This window comes from Eucyclogobius newberryi, unplaced genomic scaffold (genome assembly GCF_026437365.1).
Source record: "Eucyclogobius newberryi isolate DKJ021-1_F unplaced genomic scaffold, fEucNew1.0.hap1 SCAF_18, whole genome shotgun sequence".
Lineage (NCBI taxonomy): Eukaryota > Metazoa > Chordata > Actinopteri > Gobiiformes > Gobiidae > Eucyclogobius > Eucyclogobius newberryi.
The window spans coordinates 21,901,500-21,920,746 of NW_027315812.1; the positions used below are offsets into that span (position 1 = coordinate 21,901,500).

The following is a 19,247-nucleotide window of genomic DNA, read 5'->3' on the forward strand; positions in this document are numbered from 1 at the left end:
GCTGCCTCCCCGCGTCATGTCGTGGCTTTGATCCGCGCAGTCGCCGCGGGTAGGGCGGGCGGGGCGGGGGGGTCAGTGGGTTTGTGCGGACCATGTACGGTGGTTTTACTCACCGTGGCATGAGAGATGGTGAGCATGCCCCCCTTCACAGAGCACTGCCTCCTCTGCCACACCTTCCTCAGTCTGCAGGGGAACAGACAAAAGCATCGTCAGCCGTTGGGTTTTGTTTTTTTTACAAAGGATTTTATATACTCAAAACTACGGTCTAATCAGATTCTTTTAGCCTTGGCTTTGTGACAAAAGCGGGGCTGTTATTCAATATTTTGTACACATTTTCAAAAACAAATCTGCAGCTCTAGTAATCCATATGCTAAATATGTATTAGATGGGTAACAAAATGAACTCACACAGGGCTCTGACAAACTGAAAATAGCATAAACACAGAGTCACTTTTAGTATGTATTGTTTTTGAAGCGTTAAATACTTCCAAAAATGAAAAATTATCTCTACACTAGAGGTGGGGAATATAGTGAATTTTAAACAATATCTTGAATGTTGTTAATTGGGTGGAAAGCTGCAAAAATTAAAGTGAAAAAAGTCATTTTGTTACAGACATTTCACATTTGTCTGATAATTAAACCTTAACTAATACTTAAAGACATCTATTGTCTAAATATCATTATTGGGATACTCAATATATACGGAGATATTCATTTTGTTTCCATCACCCACCCTTACTACACAGATAGAGGCACTATTCATACTGTTTCTGTTTCTGTTTACATGTGCTGGTATTGTGATTCTGAGAACTAAATAAGAGTTATACTAAAAGGTGAGTATTTTACCCATCACTCTTCTTCAGCAAATAGCCTTTCTTCTCACTGCCGAACTCCTTGTTGCCCTGCAGCTGGTGCATGCTGTATCCACCTTGCTTACTCTGGGAGTCCTGTGCAAAACAACCACAACTTTTAGTACCATGAAAAACAAGGCTCGTAATAAAAACATGCAAGCGTCTTCACACAACACAGAATAATATATTAAACTAAAAAACTGCATACGTAATAATAATGCTAATAAAGCTATGAGCATGCTCTGCAAACACCACAGCACAGACTAACATGCACCTGGCACTTACTCTTCTAGACTTGAGTCCAGACAAGCAGAGGGCAGAAGGGAGATAGAGGGGAGAGGTGTGAAAGAGTGTGCTGCCCGCTGGTGCACCAAACCCAACCACAGACTTAAGGTCTCCTTAGGTGTTTCCTCTCTAAATGTGAACCACCAGTGACTTAAACAGAAACCTGGATTATTAAAAAGTGATAATTACATGTGAAAACCAGAGGATGTCATTTGTGGTGTGAAAGTGGGGAACAAAGAGTGTGAAGGACGTTGATAACCACAACAACACTGCCTCCGCCTCCTCGCTACAGACGTACAAGCCTGTGTAGTGTGTGTGCTAGGTGTAGATGTGTTGTGGTGAACTCTGAAGTAGAGTGTGACTTTCCACTGAGCAGCTAGTGAGGCACAACACTGGTCACCAGCAAAGGCGAGCGCACACTGGCTACCAGCATGGTACAGCACTGGGCACTCGCTCTGTGCGAGCTCCACAGGCAGGTAGTGGTAGTTAGAGGCACTAGTGTTACTGCACAGGCTAGTAATCTGTATTTATGTGTGTAAACCAGGCACAGGAGAATTCACTTGCATAACTATTGAAATGTGTATTATTAGTAGGGCTGCACTTTGAACAGAATCCTAGTCTCAAAACATAAATTGCAAATCTAATTGTGATAGCAATACTGAACAATTGCAGGGGAAACTGAGCTCAACTGCCTCCATTCTAAAAAGTCTTTCACTTGAAAATGAAACCTACATTTTCCACTCTCTCTGACACAAATAGGCGGGCCCTTTTGCAGTGCATGTTTATATTACTTTTCACAGACTGGTGTTTTATTGTAACTAACCAAAACAATATGTTCAGCACATTGAACATTCAATTTTAAATATTAACAATAATTTGTATATATAAAAAATAACAAAAGCCAAGGACAGAAGTCCAGAGGTGGAACTGGTCTGTTCAGCCTGGTGTGGAGGGGCGAGCTGTGCGGCCTACCTCCTTCTGGTCCAGCTGGAGGGAGGACTTGATCAGATCTCGCAGGGCGGTTAGCTGCTTCTTCTCCTCATCCTGAGTTTGTTTAATCTGAACAGAAAACACATACAATAATTATTATTTCAACATGAGGGCAACATTTTCTGCAAACATTTTCTGCAAACTTCTTGTTCAGATTTCAGCTCTCGACTCTTTGAGAGTTTACATCCTTTTTTACACTAACAGCCAATTATTGAGTTGTGACACTGTGCCAGGCAGTGATAAAAAGCCACTGTACTCAAGGGCCACATTCTCCCTCTCTCTCACTCACACTCACACTGGATAGCAGCCTATTAACGCCATTTTAACAACTCGCTATGGACAAAACCCAACCACATAATGTTAAGAATTGGTTACATATCTTTAGGTTTTCTATGAAAAACATGTAATGTAGATTTTCATTTTGGTGGAAACAGTGTGTTCAAACTGTCTTAGTGTCATACTGTAAATAAGAGGATAGGGCTGAGGGCGAGGTCTATAATGCTCTGAGGACTTTGGAAAACAAAAGCACAAGGTCTTACATTATAGAGATCAGCTGCCAGCTTCTCAATGTACTGCTTCAGCTTATCTGCGGTCTTCAAGCCATCTTGGAAGAAACTGGAGGGGAACACGACATGATCATTCACAGAGACACGCACAGGAGCAGATCATCAGTGACGGGATGTAGAGGTCACACCGGAGGAAGATAAAGACGGGCTTTGCTGCCATTTATGTTGAACGTAAAGCTGGACTTGGCACGGGCTCTGCAGCTGGCCGTGTCTGCAGTGGATTTTCAGAGGTGCCGTGCACATTCTGAAATCCATTACAAATCTGTCAACGGTCCACACCTCGCGCTGCTCTGTGACCACAAATCACCGCTAATGACCTCTGTCTCCAATACGGTTTCTTCTGCCTCTTAGAACGTATAACGTGCCTGTGTCTGTGCTCTGGTACAGCACTGCAGCACTGGGCCTCTCACTCAAAGAAGCTCTGTGTGAGTAAAGCACTGTGAAGTAGTATGAAGTAGTATGAAGTAGTACGTGGTCGTGATGTGTCAAACTTAATGCATATGTTTGATTAATCACTAAAAGCAGCAAACCTCTTACTTTTATAGATCTGTATAAACTAAATTGTGTGCGTCTTTCAGGGCAATAATTACTAATGGAGATGTGTATAATTAAAACACCCAGAATCACGTTCACTGTTGGGATGCAAGCAGACATCCATCACACCTCTGTCCCTCACAGAGCACGCAGAACATATTTGGAAAAGCGTCAGTGATTTAGTCCATGTTATGACAAGACCTAGCAACAGTGTCGCCGGCCGCAGCCTCCTCTGAGAGCACCAAAGTCCACAGCTGTCAGAACATCTCTGTGTGAAAAACATATTTATGAGCCCTATATGGTCATTTCAAGTTTAGCATTGCGTGCCGTGGTATTTTTTATTATTATGGAGCATTCAATGTGTTAAGACAATACAAACTGAAATGTTTTTTCTGTCTATGCAGTATAAATACCATCAGCGGTTTTACAGTCTGTCTATTTATACCAGACAGTTTTAGGCTTTCAGGAGGACGATCCAAAAGCAATAAAACAATAAGCATAAAGAGTGAACAACAAACAGGGTTACAATAACAAGCCTAATGTTGCGGTACAAGTCGTATTTGTGTACTCGATAGGTAAAAGAAACATCTGTTTTGTTTGGCAGAATTTGTGAGAGATTTAACTCACAATTAGCTGCAACAAAATATGACATCTCCTTCAAACTATAAATGTATTCAGATTCAAATGTGTGACTTTTTATGTTAGAAAGAGGACGGTTTCTTTGACGTGGTGTAAAGTCCACATATAGAAGAAGCGCTCAAACGTGTCGGAAAAAGATGAAAAGGGCACTTACTTGCACTGTGCGTGGTAATACTTTATCAGGTTCTGAAGGAGGTCCACTCCTTTCTTTGTCTTGATCTCATTCACTTTGATCAGGTACTGCAAGTAGAACACAGGTACAAAGTGCAAGTGTAAGCAGGGAGTCGGGGCCCGGGATTTTGCATGTAATGAGGCAAAACGTGACTCGAGCTCAACCCGATATAAAGCAGAGTGTGCGTTTGGAGCTGCGTGTGCGCTTTGCTAAATAATATCCATGTCTTTGACGTTGGAGCCAGCTCTGCCTGAACATGGAGGAGCGAGCACCAGATGGATTAGCACAGTGGAAGTGCCTTGTTGAGGAGGAAAGTACCATCTCACTGCCTTGATCTAATTAAGGTTTCAAAAGAAGCAATGAGACGGATTTCACATTTGCATCATAAAAAGGAATAGCTTCTGGTGGAAGTGTGAAAGATGAAGAAATGAAGACAAAAATCGAGAAAAAAATTTGTTTAAAGATGGAATTATTTCAGCTTATCTAAAAGGTAATAGCAGTAATATGTGCCTGGTTTAAAAACAGCATTACATAATTTAAACCGGGTTGACATAAACAGAAGACGCATCAGATCATAGACAGCCCTTTACTGCAAACTAGTTTTAGTCGTAGGAGTTGGAAACCCAAAATGAGGAGCTTGTTCTGTTCTCTTGAAAAATCGGCTTGCAAACTGAAACATGACAACTGCTATCGGTAAAATCAACATTAAAAAATGACACAGAAATGTTATGTTTATAAATCTTTAAGTAAAATCTGCAATGTCAAACAGTCCACAAAATTATGTTTCACTGAGCTTGACCGCAGTTTTGTTCTTTACAAATGAATGAGCGCCTGCATAATGTGCACTGACCACATTTGCTGCCCTTTGTCTAACAAGGGACAGGAGATTATCCACATTTTGTCTACGGTGTGGAACGCTGCAACAGCATGTGCACGTTCTCTTTTGTGTGAATGCGCAGCAGAGTAAAGCAGAGTCCGGAGCAAAAACAGCCTGCTGAGCCCTGCTTTTCTTTTCCACGTGGCTCCAGCGCCGGCACGAGCCTGGTGAGAGGGCGAGAGAGCGCCCTGTGACCTGGTGACCGGGTAACACGGGCAGAGCAGCAGGGCCCGCGCACGCAACCCAGACATGAGGTTAAGTGGGGTGAGCTGATTGGACCACTGACTGCACCGTCACGATACTGCGCCGTCACGACACTGCGCCGTCACGATACTGCGCCGTCTTAATACTGCGCCGTCGTAATACTGCGCCGTCGTAATACTGCATCGTCGTAATACTGCGGCGTCGTAATACTGCGCCGTCGTAATACTGCGCCGTCGTAATACTGCATCGTCGTAATACTGCGGCGTCTTAATACTGCGCCGTCGTAATACTGCGCCGTCGTAATACTGCATCGTCGTAATACTGCGCCGTCGTAATACTGCGCCGTCGTAATACTGCACCGTCGTAATACTGCACCGTCATAATACTGTACCATCATAATACTGCACCATCATGATACTGCACCATCATGATACTGCACCGTCATAATACTGCACCGTCATGATACTGCACCGTCATAATACTGCACCGTCATAATACTGTACCATCATAATACTGCACCATCATGATACTGCACCATCATGATACTGCACCGTCATAATACTGCACCGTCATGATACTGCACCGTCATAATACTGCACCGTCATAATAAGATAAGATAAGATATTCCTTTATTGTCCCACATGGGGAAATTTCATTACTGCACCGTCATAATACTGCACCGTCATAATACTGTACCATCATAATACTGTACCATCATAATACTGTACCATCATAATACTGCACCGTCATAATACTGCACCGTTGTAATACTGTACCATCATAATACTGTACCATCATAATACTGTACCATCATAATACTGTACCATCATAATACTGCACCGTCATAATACTGCACCGTTGTAATACTGTACCATCATAATACTGTACCATCATAATACTGTACCATCATAATACTGTACCATCATAATACTGTACCATCATAATACTGCACCATCATAATACTGCACCATCATAATACTGCACCATCATAATACTGCACCATCATAATACTGCACCGTCATAATACTGCACCGTCATAATACTGCACCGTTGTAATACTGTACCATCATAATACTGTACCATCATAATACTGTACCATCATAATACTGCACCATCATAATACTGCACCATCATAATACTACACAAATGATAGTTGCCTCAAATGTGACACAATGACGCACAAACTCACAGTTTAGTATCTGTACATAATGTTATATAATTTATGTTCTATTGCCAAACTGGATTATTTATGGTCTCTATAGTGATTAAAAACGGGTTTGTACCGCCAACAATAAACAAATACAAAATTTGTAACGCCCATTTTAACTATATCATTAACATAATTGAGTTGGGAATGCAATTTAAGTCAAAATGTTCAAAGCAGTTAGTTGGCCAATTCAACATAATTTTTTATTTGTATATAAGGCATATTTGAACGACCAAAACTGAATGAAAACTCACAACGCACAATAAATTCCTCAAAAAGTGATAAACCAAAATTGAAACAGATGTTTGAAATATGAGTGGGCAACATATTGATGCAACATAAAAAACATTATTTAGCAACACATTTAAAATTTGATCTCCGTCTGACTCAATGGCAATCACTCAATAAACCGGCAGCTGTGAGATCTTGTATATGCTTTCAAATCGTATTATTTTTGGCTTGGTCTTGGACATTCACTTGTGGCTTTTATCAGCCATATAGCGAGACATTGGAGTTGTCATAATGGGGAGCTTTTAATGCCTCTTTGGCCTGACCACAAATGCATCTATGCACACAGTGAGCCTGGTTTAGTTACAAAACCACAATGGCCTTTTGTCCAAATGTTTCACTCGAGAACAGCAGTCGCAGCCCAACAAATGAGAGTCACACTGCAAGTCAAAGCCTAAATATCAAATGCAGCCGTTCGAGCTCGTTTTGATCCACAAAATGAATGTCCTCATCCAATCAGACAGGATTTTCAAACTAATGAAATGCTAAAAAGTCGAGCATAGTACAAATGTAGTCGTGAATATTTCATGTAAGTACTAGCCATTGGCCCATTATGTAATTGGAGTATTCAAAATCCTAGCAGGATAAAGCGTGGACATGAGTAGGCGGCACCACCCATCACTAGAGAGGTTTTTTGGCAACGAGCAGTAAGAACAAACAGTTTGTACAGCATCTTTAGACCGCAAGAACGACAGAAAAGTTAAATATTTTGACACGTTCTTCTTAATCTTGGATTTCACTACTTTCATGTTCAATATATGGTTAAAAATCTGCATCTCTATGTTTATACAAGAGTAAAAAGTCTAGCATGATCGCCATCTACAATGTAGGAACAGTGCATGCACCGCCCACGCACTGCTTCAAATCTCACACGTATTATATAATTTATTAAAATAATCTGAGGAGCTCAACCAAAGGAGGGGATTTTACCTTATACATATTTTAATGACGGCCATTGTTCAGGAGATGGATTATAATCCTAAAGGGCTTTTGAGAGGGTTGAATTCCAGACGACTTTCCACTGAGTAAATGTTTGACTTGTGAATATAAAGACACTGAGAGATTAAGATTAAAAGACAAAACACTTATTGCAAAAGATCTCATAATTTACCATGATCCATTTACTGAACGCTTTGCACAATCTTTTGTGTCTGCTAAGATAAAACAAAGTTATTAAAAATAAACTCTCTAGTTTTTCAATAGCTTTAGTAAATAAGATAAATCATACACATTTTAGTTTTGCTATAGCTAGTGGCAGTAATTTTGAGTGTAAACTGTACTTTAATTATAATAAAAAACAAACATAGTTACCTTACAGAGTATATATTTACATAAACTACCTTCAAAGCAGCAGGGCTGTCACTAATGATTATTTTAGTGATTAATGGCTTATTCGACTAGTCAAATCATTATTTGTGTTGCAAATTGTGACTTTTTAAATACATTTTTAAGCAAATGGGGATAAGCATATGAAATATGGCAACTGAGGGCTTCAAGTTAGAGAATATTATTGATGAAAATCTGACATTTTTTATTATTTTTTGACTTAATAATGCTGCTGCTGACAATTATCAAAAGACGACAATACAATAATTTTTTATAGTCGACTTGTCTGTTCGGGGTCCAGTCATCTTGTGAAGATTATGTATTGTAGTTTAGAAAATCCAACAAGGAAGGTGATTATTTTGACACCTACTGAATTCACCACGAAATAATAAGAGACAATGACAAAAGCTGCCTCACAATGAAGGACACTTTTACACGTTAAATACTTGAAAAACAGTATCTTTCCTATATTTGTGATCACTGACACGTTCTGCTGCTTTGCCTTGCTCGCGCCTTCAGAATAGTGTGTGGAGTCTGCGTGGTCGTCCCATACCTCACACATTTGGAGCTGGAAGAGGCGCCTCTCCTTCTCCATCTCCTCGGCGATCTCCGCTCCGGTGATCTCCGTGCGGATCATTCCATGTTGTTTGGCGTGCTCCCGTTTCTCCTTCTCGATCTTTGTACTAGACGTGGGCAATACGTCACATTTTAGATCATATTTTGAATCTCAAGCTGATCTTTTACAGTAAGAAAATGCTACAAAAACAGTTGATTTAAAATACAAATGAAAAAGGTTACGTTGAAAACTTTCAATTAAGGGTTGTTTCACATTTGTCTGATAATTAAACCTCATCTAATATTACTTTACTTAAAAAAATCATATCAATGTCATTAAAAGCAATCACAGGAGCTTTAATATCTTCTGCATTCATCACAAATTACACGTTTGCTACTGTAGATTACAGCTGTAGGTGCTTGTTGCATCAATGCGCTGTATAATTAGCCAGATTGTGTAAATAAACTGAATAAAGTTGAATGGCTGACTTACAACTTGGCTTCATAATCCTTCCAGGCTTTGTCAAAGGGCTTCTTTATGTCCTGCGGGGGGAGACAGAGAGGTCAATGTGGGGACGGGGAGTTATTTGCAGAGTTGGAGTGGGACCAGCGAATGCCTCACTCCTCTCACACAATTTACATTCTACTACGGGACGGGGATGAGAGGCTGCGCCCCCTGTTGAACCTCCGAACGGCTGCGAGTTCATGACACAGTTATTCAGCGCCGTCTCCTTTAGCGCAACACAAAAGACGACGTTTGCGCCGGAAAGGTTTACAGCGCCGTAGCTTTGGAAAGTGAGTAAAAAGAGATCAGGGGGAGAGGTCGCCGACGGGGCATCTTTTCAGGTCAGCTCCGAGTGCTTTAATCTTTACATTGCATTAACGGTAGAATGTAGGAGCTGTATATTTTACCCCTTTTACGCCTTTCAAGTCGCCCTTCAGCAGGGAGTCCAAGGTGAAGATGACATTGTGGCTCAGGCTCTGGAGCTGTAAAGACACAAAGAAATACAAGTCGCGTAAAAAAAGTTTAAACAAGGTATAATTAAAGTTGAAATGTTTTAAAAATATGAGTAAAATACTGGATCTAGTTTTTGCCCAAGTTATAGGCCAGGCCAGTCAAACAGGTGCATTTTAATAGACAAATTGTGACAGTCCTGTTATTCCTCAATTTGAGAAATTTCACTTCATATATTCTTGATTTGCATTTACCTTGGGCTTTAGGCAATATTAGACATATATTCTGAAAATATATGTGTTCAACATGCTTCATTAGTGCTCCCAGTGGCTTAAGCAAACACCACTAGCAAACTGTTCAGACTTTAGTCTATTGAAGAATAATCTCTTCAGTGAGTGTCTCGTGTTACCCGAGTTACACTCTCTGCTCAGCAGCTCTAACCAATAGGATCAGCAAGGTCACATTTACAACACTAAGCATTTAAGTCCCTCTTGTTTCTGGCCACACACATATTCACACACACAAATACACACACATATACGCACTGCAGTGGTCAGGGAAGTAAACAACACTTAATGGGTGCTAATGGTCGTCTTAAGTGCCTGTCTTGCATATGCCCCATGTCAGGATCAATCTTCTACTGGCCGACTGCCGGTGTTCTCTAACAGGCCAAACTGGAGACCATTACTTTGTCTCTATTGTTAGGAGACAAAAAAGCGATATTCTGCACAATAAACAAAATGGTAATTTTACATTTTTCCGGTACAATTGCACGCTCTCCTTGTGTAAGCAATAGTCTACTTAATTAAGTCGGCGTCTCTTTAAACCTAGAGTCTCGGTTAAGATTATTTGGGATATAACTAGGCCTGGGTATTGCATAGTACCTCATGATACTATACTGGGTCCACACTACGATACATATTCCGATACTTGCAACTTGATATGATACATGTCCTGATAAATGAATATCCTTTGGTGTTAAAAGTTTAATAATATATATATTGTGATTATTCAATTTGATCAGCCAAACATCCCTATATGTGTGCTTTCAGGAGGATATTTTTGACATTTGTTTCATATTTGCATCCAGCTCCTTACACTATTATTATCAGAGAGACAAAGCAAATAGGGATGGGACAAGATCTAGTACCACAAGATCTGACCACAAGACTGTGCGCAAAGTGATGTTTTTCCCATGTGTTTACATTTGGTACATTTGGATTGAACAAGAAGGGTTGAATGCTGATGAATTACACCTCTTGAGAAGTGTAGTTCCAAAAAGCAGTGCTACAGTCAGCAAAAATATTAAGGTATGCAAAACTAGAATACCATGTGCAGCTCCTCCTCGACTCACACAAACAAGTGTCACTGCCTTGGTGGAGGTTTGCACATTATTCAGTTAGAAAAAGCTGTTTGTAAAATAGGTAAACCCCTAAAACCATTTCACTCAGCCATAATATTCATGTAGGAGACAGGTAATATTAGGCAGTTTGTGAATGGACACATAGATTACATACACAGCGCCCTGCCGAGTGCATATTTCTAGTCTAATCTCGTTGTCAGCGACGTGGGGAGAAAACAGAGAGAGAGGCTGACTCATCTCCCAAGTCCCGACAACAATCGCTCACAAAAAAGGAACCGAGCAGGACACATTCAACAGAAATGTCAGGCGAAAACCAGCGCGGTCAGATAAGGAGCTTCATCCGGAGGAAAAAAAAAACACACATCACTGGGAGCTGGATAAAGGCATCGTCAGCGCGAGTGTCAAATGTGATGGCTGCATTTTTATACAGCCTTGTAAGACAATATATCGCACAGAAACACCATTATGTGCAGTAGTTGGTGTGGCTAAACCTGGTGCAACTTCCCCTGTCTGTTACCATCTGACCCTCTCTGTGCTGGGGCTCCAGTCGCCATTACTCTACAGCTAATCTCAGTCTTAACTCTAAACCCAAATCCTAAACCACTTAAAGAGGTAAAGAGAAGGTAAAAGAAGAGCTCTGTTACTCTTCTGTTTTTATGAAAGAGGAGATAGTCACATAAATATAGTTACTTTTATTTATTCAACATTTATTTTATCTAAACCGCATTTTCAAGTCTCTTAATGTATTGTATTGGATGTGAATCTTGTTCGATGCATTATGCACTGGAAATATGATATTATGGGTCTTGATGCGAGTGCCATGCGTCGATAAACAGGAAACAGCTAATGCTAACGTGTGCTAGCTGTGTTTTGCTAAGTTCGTCAGCTCAAGGAATGAAGTTCTCATCACTGGAAATACACCAATTTATTATGAAACCGAGTCAGCATTTGGTAAGGAATTATGATTTTTATTTGTAGCTGCTTTTTGCTGTTTTGTTTTTGCCTGAGTCTATGTTGTCTCTTGTCCAATCATCTTGAGCTATAGAGTTCTGGGGGCCAAAAGCAATCCTAGCAAACCCTGAAAGCTAGTTCCTCTCACGGCCCCCTTCATATATTAGAACCGTGGCTTATTTTTCAACAGATTTTGGAAAAACAATGAAGCTAAAGAGGTAACAGTATGTTTACACAATCATAAATACTAATGATATTTTATGAGATTATTTGTGATCTTAACTACAACTTAAAATATTGATTATTAGCATATCTGGGGCCAGAACAGCACTGTCAACTTGCATTTTTCACTTGTATTTTTATCATATTTGGTTGTGCAACTATAGCAGTTCAAGCCAAACGACAATAAAAGCCTATGCTAAAACAGGACAGAAAAGACTGTATAAACTGCCAGAGCAAAATGTCCCCACCTGGATTAAAACAACAGGTCTGGACTCTGTGTCGGTCGATCCACATGTGTGAAACTGATGTGTCATGCTCCCTGAACCACTCTTTCAAAGTTTGAGCCCAATGAATCCTGGCATTTACCTTCTTGGAAAATGCCCACGCCATCAGAGGGAAAAAAACAACACTGATGGAATATAATGATCATTTTGTATATTCAGGTACTCAGCTGACCTCATCCTTTGGCCACACGACTTTGCTGAACTTGCAGGAATTGTTTAAAAGACATTACCTCGTTGCTTATAAATCCAGTGGCCACCTTGGGCAGAAAAGCAGTGTTTAGTAACGCTGGAGTCCACTCACCAGGTTCTTCAGTAGGGCAGACAGCTCCTTGGTGAGAGAGGAGAATTTCACAAAGGCCGTGCCCAGGTCAGGGTTGTCACGGCTGATAAAATTGCTGCCAAATTTGTCCAGAGCTTGGGCATAATTTTCTTCATTTTGGACGTGATCTGTGAAAAAACAACCAAAAAAACGTTATTCCGCGACATAGACATTCAATTTAACCCCAGTCCCGTCCCAGCGGAGCAAAGTGCGAGCCGTTATATCCCTGATGTGTTTGTGCAAAGTGCATTTGGGACACAGAAAGTGCAGACGGAAGTGAAGCAAAAAATAGATGCCAAATGACTCATCATAATATCCTTTAATTAGAAGCCAGCTTGGTGAATGTAAAAACTGGCACAATAGGGATAACATCGGACCTGCTATCTTTTAGGGATTTGTATTAATTAATCTGTCACGATCCTTTTTCATGGATTTATCATTCATTAAATTATATACTGAACAATATATTTTGGGTCAAGTACCTTTTCTTTGCACTAGTGGGGAAATGTTTGCTATTTTGGGGTAGAAAGATAAGATTTGAGCTGTAGAGGGTCAAATAAGTAACATTGAGGACTCATTATAAAGCACTAATCAACAATATTGTACATTTAAAAGGCATTTACTAGGATTATCCTGCTTTACGGTTTATATCTCAGAGAAATCTCACACCTAAAATGTGTTATCGTGACAGATCTATTTGGCAATGCCTAATATTTGTATCTAATATATAATAGTGCTTCTAATAGTCCATTATGCAACACATATTATTTCTGTTTAGATGGAAATGTGACTTTAACTTCAAATTCAACAAAATATCTGTTTATGTTTAATTTGTATCCTGGGTCAATGAAACTCAGTGGAAAGAGTTAACGTGCCTGTCCATGTCGTTAAGTCAGTGTTGTTAGAGCTCTGAGGATATGAATTTGTAATGTTGCCAAAACTTCAGACAGGTCAAGAGAGGGTCAGGAGAGACGGGCAGGACTCAACATGCATGTGTGGGATTTAGACAAAGAAGCTTGTATTTTAGAGACAAAGCGGGCGTGTGTGGGTCTTCTTACATTTAAATTACGTAGTAAAATAGTAAGAACCAAATTAATGTTGTCAATCAGGATGTTAGGATTATTTTGAGAAGAAATATCACAATTTTATTCATATTTTTAATTTTTTTTTATTTGATTCATGATTATTGGCATGCAACAGTGAAATGCTTCATTTGCTTTCATCCACAAGGTTAAAGACATCATAATTGCTCGCTAATTTCAATAATCAAACTTTCTGAATGAAAAAGAACAATATTGGCACAAAGACAGGCTGAAGTACTTTACACAATGTTTGCTTTTTAACTGAAATGACCTTTCTCCTAATATTTTTCAGATCTCACGACTTTTTCAGTATTGTTCAAAGTAACCAGGGAAAATCTATCCTCAAGCTTATATCAAAGCTCCTTTAAGGTATTAGTATGCGTATTAGGGATGAAAATATGATTTAGTGAATTGATAATGGGGATTATTCACGTCACAATATAGTTATGAAAACAAAAAAATAATGATCATGACAATTTTAAAAGCAAAATAAAGTAAATTCAATTAAATCGACACTCTAAACCTAAATGCAAACTGTTTTATCTGGCGGTTTCATTTATCAGGGTTATCAGAAAGTTTGATTTCATGAAACTGGTTACGTACAAAAGAGGTCATCTGTTGGAATAAAATGTAGGATTTCACTGTTGATTGGTTATTGAGTAAATAATAAGCAAGTAATTGTGAAATAGCACTGTTTATTCTTACTTTTTTGACGTTGGGACATTCCTAAGGCCTAGTTTGCTATATTAAGCAATGCCTTCTTTATGTGATAGTTTCCCTCAATATGTGACTCTATTATCTGTTTTTATCATTATACTGCTGTTCCTAATCTGTGTTTTTGTGCCTAATCGGTGTTGTAACACTAGAATTTCCCCATTGTGGTACAAATAATAGTTAACTTATCATATAATTGATTTTGCATATTCAACAGAAGCCATTCAATTCTAATGCATAAGAAGTAGAGCTAGGCATTTGGTTCCTAACATCTAAAGCAGTCAATTTAGAGGCAGGAGGAGGAAGGAGCTTTCAAGAATTGAGAAGAAAATGACTGCAGTTCCTCGTCACAGCAACGAGCAAAACAAACTCAGGTATTGGATTCTGGGCCAGCCTGAACAAACACACAAAAACCATCTGTGCCGCAGAATGCAACGTTCCAAGCAGAGGGGGGGGAAAGTCCAGTTTTATTAGCGAGGTTTGAAGAGATCCACGGGTTTCCTTTGGACGATCACAGTGAACATTGCTGGGACTCTTTTGGATGTGATTAATTTAGAAGTGGGATCTCACCTTGTCCTGAACTGTAGATGGACTTGACTGATTTCTTCACCTTCTGGAGGGAGGTTCTGTCCTGGTCCAAAGCCTAGGGGAAAACAAGAGAGAAGATACGTCAACACTCAGTGGGAAAATATACTGTATTTAGCACTGCAGATAATAGGGCTGGGAGGAAAAATATATTGCAAATGGAAGCTAATATTTATCCAGTTATTCAAATTCAGCCCACTCAATAATGCTAATGTGGACAAAGTGCTCACAACACAGGCCTCGACCTGGATGTCTCGTAAATCGTGTTTTCATTGCCGGATAGAGCTGGAGCAAGCGCAGCGCGGAAAATAAACGGAGCAATTTTATCACGGAGACGTTAGTTAATGCTTAAAATAAATACAAACAATAAAATAAATGCAACCAGTGGCCAGTTCATTTAATAATGGCTGAAGTGATGACAGTGGGAGCAGCGACTTCAATATGGAGCCGATAATAAGACGCAGGCGCTTACAGACAAGATTCTGATGAATAGACTCAACTGACACTAATGTGACCTCTGACCTCATTGACCCGCCAGACCTCCAGCTTTACCCGAGGGAAATTTATCATTGTAAACATCAATCACAAGACAAACCATCATGTGAGTTCAGAGGAGGAAAAAAAAAACTACTGCACAGTCAAACACAGCCACAACTTGGATAGAAAGCAACTACAATAAAGTAATTATTCAGAATTGTTCATTTATGAATTGATTAAACAAGAGTGGACGTTTTGCAATCGTAGGTCACAGGCTTCTGATGGCTATTTCAAGAATATCTTAGCTCAATGTTGGGCTACTGCAAAAGAGTAAAATATTGAAGACTCTTCCACTATTAAAGAAAATGTGTTTGTTGACAAAAAAAGCTGCTTTGTAAATTGTAAAACTATGGTGTATTGTGGTTCAGGTGTGCAGATTCAAACACAACTAGTAGAGTAATAGTTATGGCAAAAAAATTGTAGAAGTCATGGCAAAAAAAGGCCAGAAAAAAGCCAGAAAACCAATGTAATTTGCAAATACTAAATCATGATTGTACAAGAAAGTTCAAACCACTTAACGTTTACCCAAATGTCAGAAAATGGTAATAAGATATGTACAGTGCGATTAGATAGTAAGTAATTTTCTCATAAACAGTACAGTTTTACAGTACAAAGAAAGTGATGCAAGAATGATTTGAAGGGAAGTGAGTGTTTTCTCTAAGAAACCTTGGCAGAAGGAAACGTCAGAAGGGCAGAGACACTAGACACTATTAAAAGCAGAAAGTAGGAACAGAACAAACATGAGAAATTTGCCTTAAATGCCTTAAAGCAGTGGGTCTCAAACTTTTTACACAAAGTGATGAGAGAAGCGATTTGGTACTTTTTGAGTACTACCAGATCTAAATTGATTAATTAATTAATCTTTAAAAGGACTAGTCCAGGCCTAAGTAGGAATATACCATTGCACAGTAGTTGTAACCAAGAAAATAATAAAGGAAGCGCAAAATACTCTAAATTGAGTGAAAACTAGAAATGAAGAGGTGTCTGCGTACCACCAGAAGAAACACGCGTACCAAAGTTTGACCCTTTAAATAGAACTACCGGTAAGTCATTTTAGCGATGGCGCTCCCCCTGCAGCTCCTTTGTGAAAATACAGAGAACCAACCTATTGAAATATAAATAAGGCAGTATAATCACATACAAAAACATTTAACATGGCCAAATCTGAGGAAAAGAAAAAAGAAAAAAAAGAGGCAGGGTTTTCCAGGATAGTTGTCAATGTGGCCAATGTTGCAAAGCTGGTTTTCCGCCCAGAAACAACAGGGGGAGATGATGGACACTTTAAAAGCTCTGAAAATACACATTTGACCATCATAGGGACTTACAAAGACGGTTTAATAAGGTTACTTAGTTTTCCTTTAAGTCTGCTACTCCGGTTAATATAGATTGTGCAATGCAGTGTCGTGAAAAGAACAAAAAACACACACAATTTTGCACCTTGACCCCAACGCAACTGCAAACCTCTGTATTTCTGAAACTCCCCTGAGTCACTATTAAGATTTCTGAAATAGCAGGCAGAGTTGGCAAGCGCAAAACTAAATTTGTGACATGAATTTCAATGTCTCCCATGAAGGGTGTGTTTTGGTTTGTGCGGCGTGCTAATTAGGATAAGAAGCACTGTGCAGACGTGGAGCGGCACTGAGTCTTGTGTGGCTCGTGTTGTGAGCAGCTGGCTCTGTCAACCTGGGGTCACCAATATAATTAACTTAATGCAAGCCCCGATCGAATATTCTGCCGCAACACAATGTTCTAACAATGATGCAACCTCGAGGGCAGCTTGTAGACTTCTCTGCGTTTTAGAGAGAGAGAGAGAAAAAAAATGAATTAATGTCTCCTTGGCGCAGTATTTGAAAGCCCCTGGTAACAGCAAGAATGCATCCAGAAAAGCCCCCTTCCATTGAATATAGTCAAAGCCATGTTTTCAAGCGCAAGGGCCAATCGCAGCTCCATTCGACCCACTGGGATTAGCAAATATAAAAATGCCAAAACATCTGCGGTCCCCCTGCAGCCAAACTTGGACATGGGCGATTTATTTAATACAGCTGAGAAAAAGTAGTAAAGGAAGAATATTTTTCATGGCGGACCGGGAATCCAGAGAGAAAACCGCATCTTGAAGAGGACGTTGAGAAAATCAACATGTCAGTGTCAAAATGCTTTTAAACTGTCTTTTAGACCAACAGGCATTGACGTGTAGAGGTTAGGATCTATCTCTGGAGATGTAAACAAAGCAAAATGTACTTTGTATAACTCCAAGTTCAGCCACAGAGGTATTTGAAGGCACAGTGTCAAAAATGTTACAACTAAATATGTTGTATCTGCCATTTTGTTCCATTCAGTTTTTCTTGAACACAAAGAAAGAAGCCAAAAAGTATCAGTTTACCACAAGATGATATGCATAAAATTAAAACTGGCAGAGTTTTGTGTAGAGAGAGACTGGCCCAATTGTGGTTTCGGTTCTTATTTAGGAGTTACAAAAGCACTGAAGGTCACATATCTTTGCTTTCCTTTGCATTACCAAAATAGTGTATATGTCTGTCCAAGAAGCACTCAAGAGTACTGCAAATTGGCCAGATCAGAATAAAGTCAACTAAGACGTCTACTAACTTCTTACATTTTCTTACATGTAAGATTTACACCGCTGCGTGGGGTCACCTTGCCAAAAGGACGCTGGTAAGCTAAACGGACATCTCACAACCCCAATTTATCACAGTTTTTTCTTATAACGATGCTGCTTGGATATCGGGATTGAATTAAAATCTTCACCAACTACTCTGTCCGTGGCTGCTGTGTCGCCAGTACCGATATTTTGTTGTATTTTGAAGCAAAAGGATAAGAACAATTTGTATCTTTGTTAACACTGTTTATTTCACGGCCGTAGCGATAGCCCAAAAGTACCCGTATGACAGGAGACATCTATGATTTCTGGGTAATTTCCTAGTGTTATGTCATCAATTACAAACAGGTAGGGGATAAAATATATATAATGTTAAGATAAATAGATTTTAAATTTAGCCTAACTGTATTTCCACAGGCACTTTACCCAACATACCTGAAGTCATAAGCAAATTATACGATCTAATGTAACTCGCTTTCGTTGGGAAGCGTACCAAACCAGAGCGGAAAGAGTGGAAAGACCAAACTGTCCCGACACCAGTTGCTTGCTAGTTAAAACAACATGGCTCCTGCTCTGACACTAAACCCAATTGCCCTCACTTCCTCGTGCGACCCTGACAGACTGCACACCGGGCCGTGGGGGGTCGGTGACGGGGCATAACTGGCCAAAGCGTTCTTCCTGCTTCGTCCCTTATCCTCCATCCCAGCACTGTCGCTTCCCCTACAGCCGTCCTCCTACAGACAGGAAGCAGGAAGCACGCTCCACTCCAGGCATGTCCTCGTCCTGACACGGTCCAGCCCACGGTCCAGCCCACGGTCCAGCCCACGGTCCAGCCCACGGTCCAGCCCACGGTCCAGCCCACGGTCCAGCCCAGGGTCCAGCCCACGGTCCAGCCCAGGGTCCAGCCCACGGTCCAGCCCACAGTCGACCACACTCGGCCCAATGACACCAACTGCTCCGCGCTGACAGCTGAGGGACCATGAAACAACAGACTCGTGGCCGTCCCAAGTGTGGAGTGTCTTTGATGTTCTCCTCCTCCGTTCCCCCTGCGTCACTTTCATTATGTGTCCTCTTACATTTCCCTGCCAAAGTAGCGCTGGGGTTTTTTGAAGTGGGGTGGCTTGAGGT

At 40.2% G+C, this 19,247-nt stretch overlaps 1 protein-coding gene across 4 annotated transcripts in view; it reads right to left on the reverse strand.

Annotated features, from left to right (window-relative positions):
- The window catches only part of asap1b (ArfGAP with SH3 domain, ankyrin repeat and PH domain 1b), a 53,859-nt gene that overhangs the window by 16,136 nt on the left and 18,476 nt on the right, over nt 1–19,247 (reverse strand). For all 4 annotated transcript variants that reach the window (XM_072451042.1, XM_072451046.1, XM_072451043.1 and 1 more), the window contains exons 2-11: nt 14,954–15,026; nt 12,570–12,715; nt 9,406–9,480; nt 8,987–9,036; nt 8,492–8,621; nt 4,019–4,104; nt 2,665–2,740; nt 2,108–2,194; nt 846–946; nt 114–183 (exon numbers count right to left, since the gene is read on the reverse strand). In XM_072451042.1, coding sequence (XP_072307143.1) covers nt 114–183; nt 846–946; nt 2,108–2,194; nt 2,665–2,740; nt 4,019–4,104; nt 8,492–8,621; nt 8,987–9,036; nt 9,406–9,480; nt 12,570–12,715; nt 14,954–15,026 — 894 coding nt within the window. The remainder of the gene's footprint in view (nt 1–113; nt 184–845; nt 947–2,107; nt 2,195–2,664; nt 2,741–4,018; nt 4,105–8,491; nt 8,622–8,986; nt 9,037–9,405; nt 9,481–12,569; nt 12,716–14,953; nt 15,027–19,247) is intronic.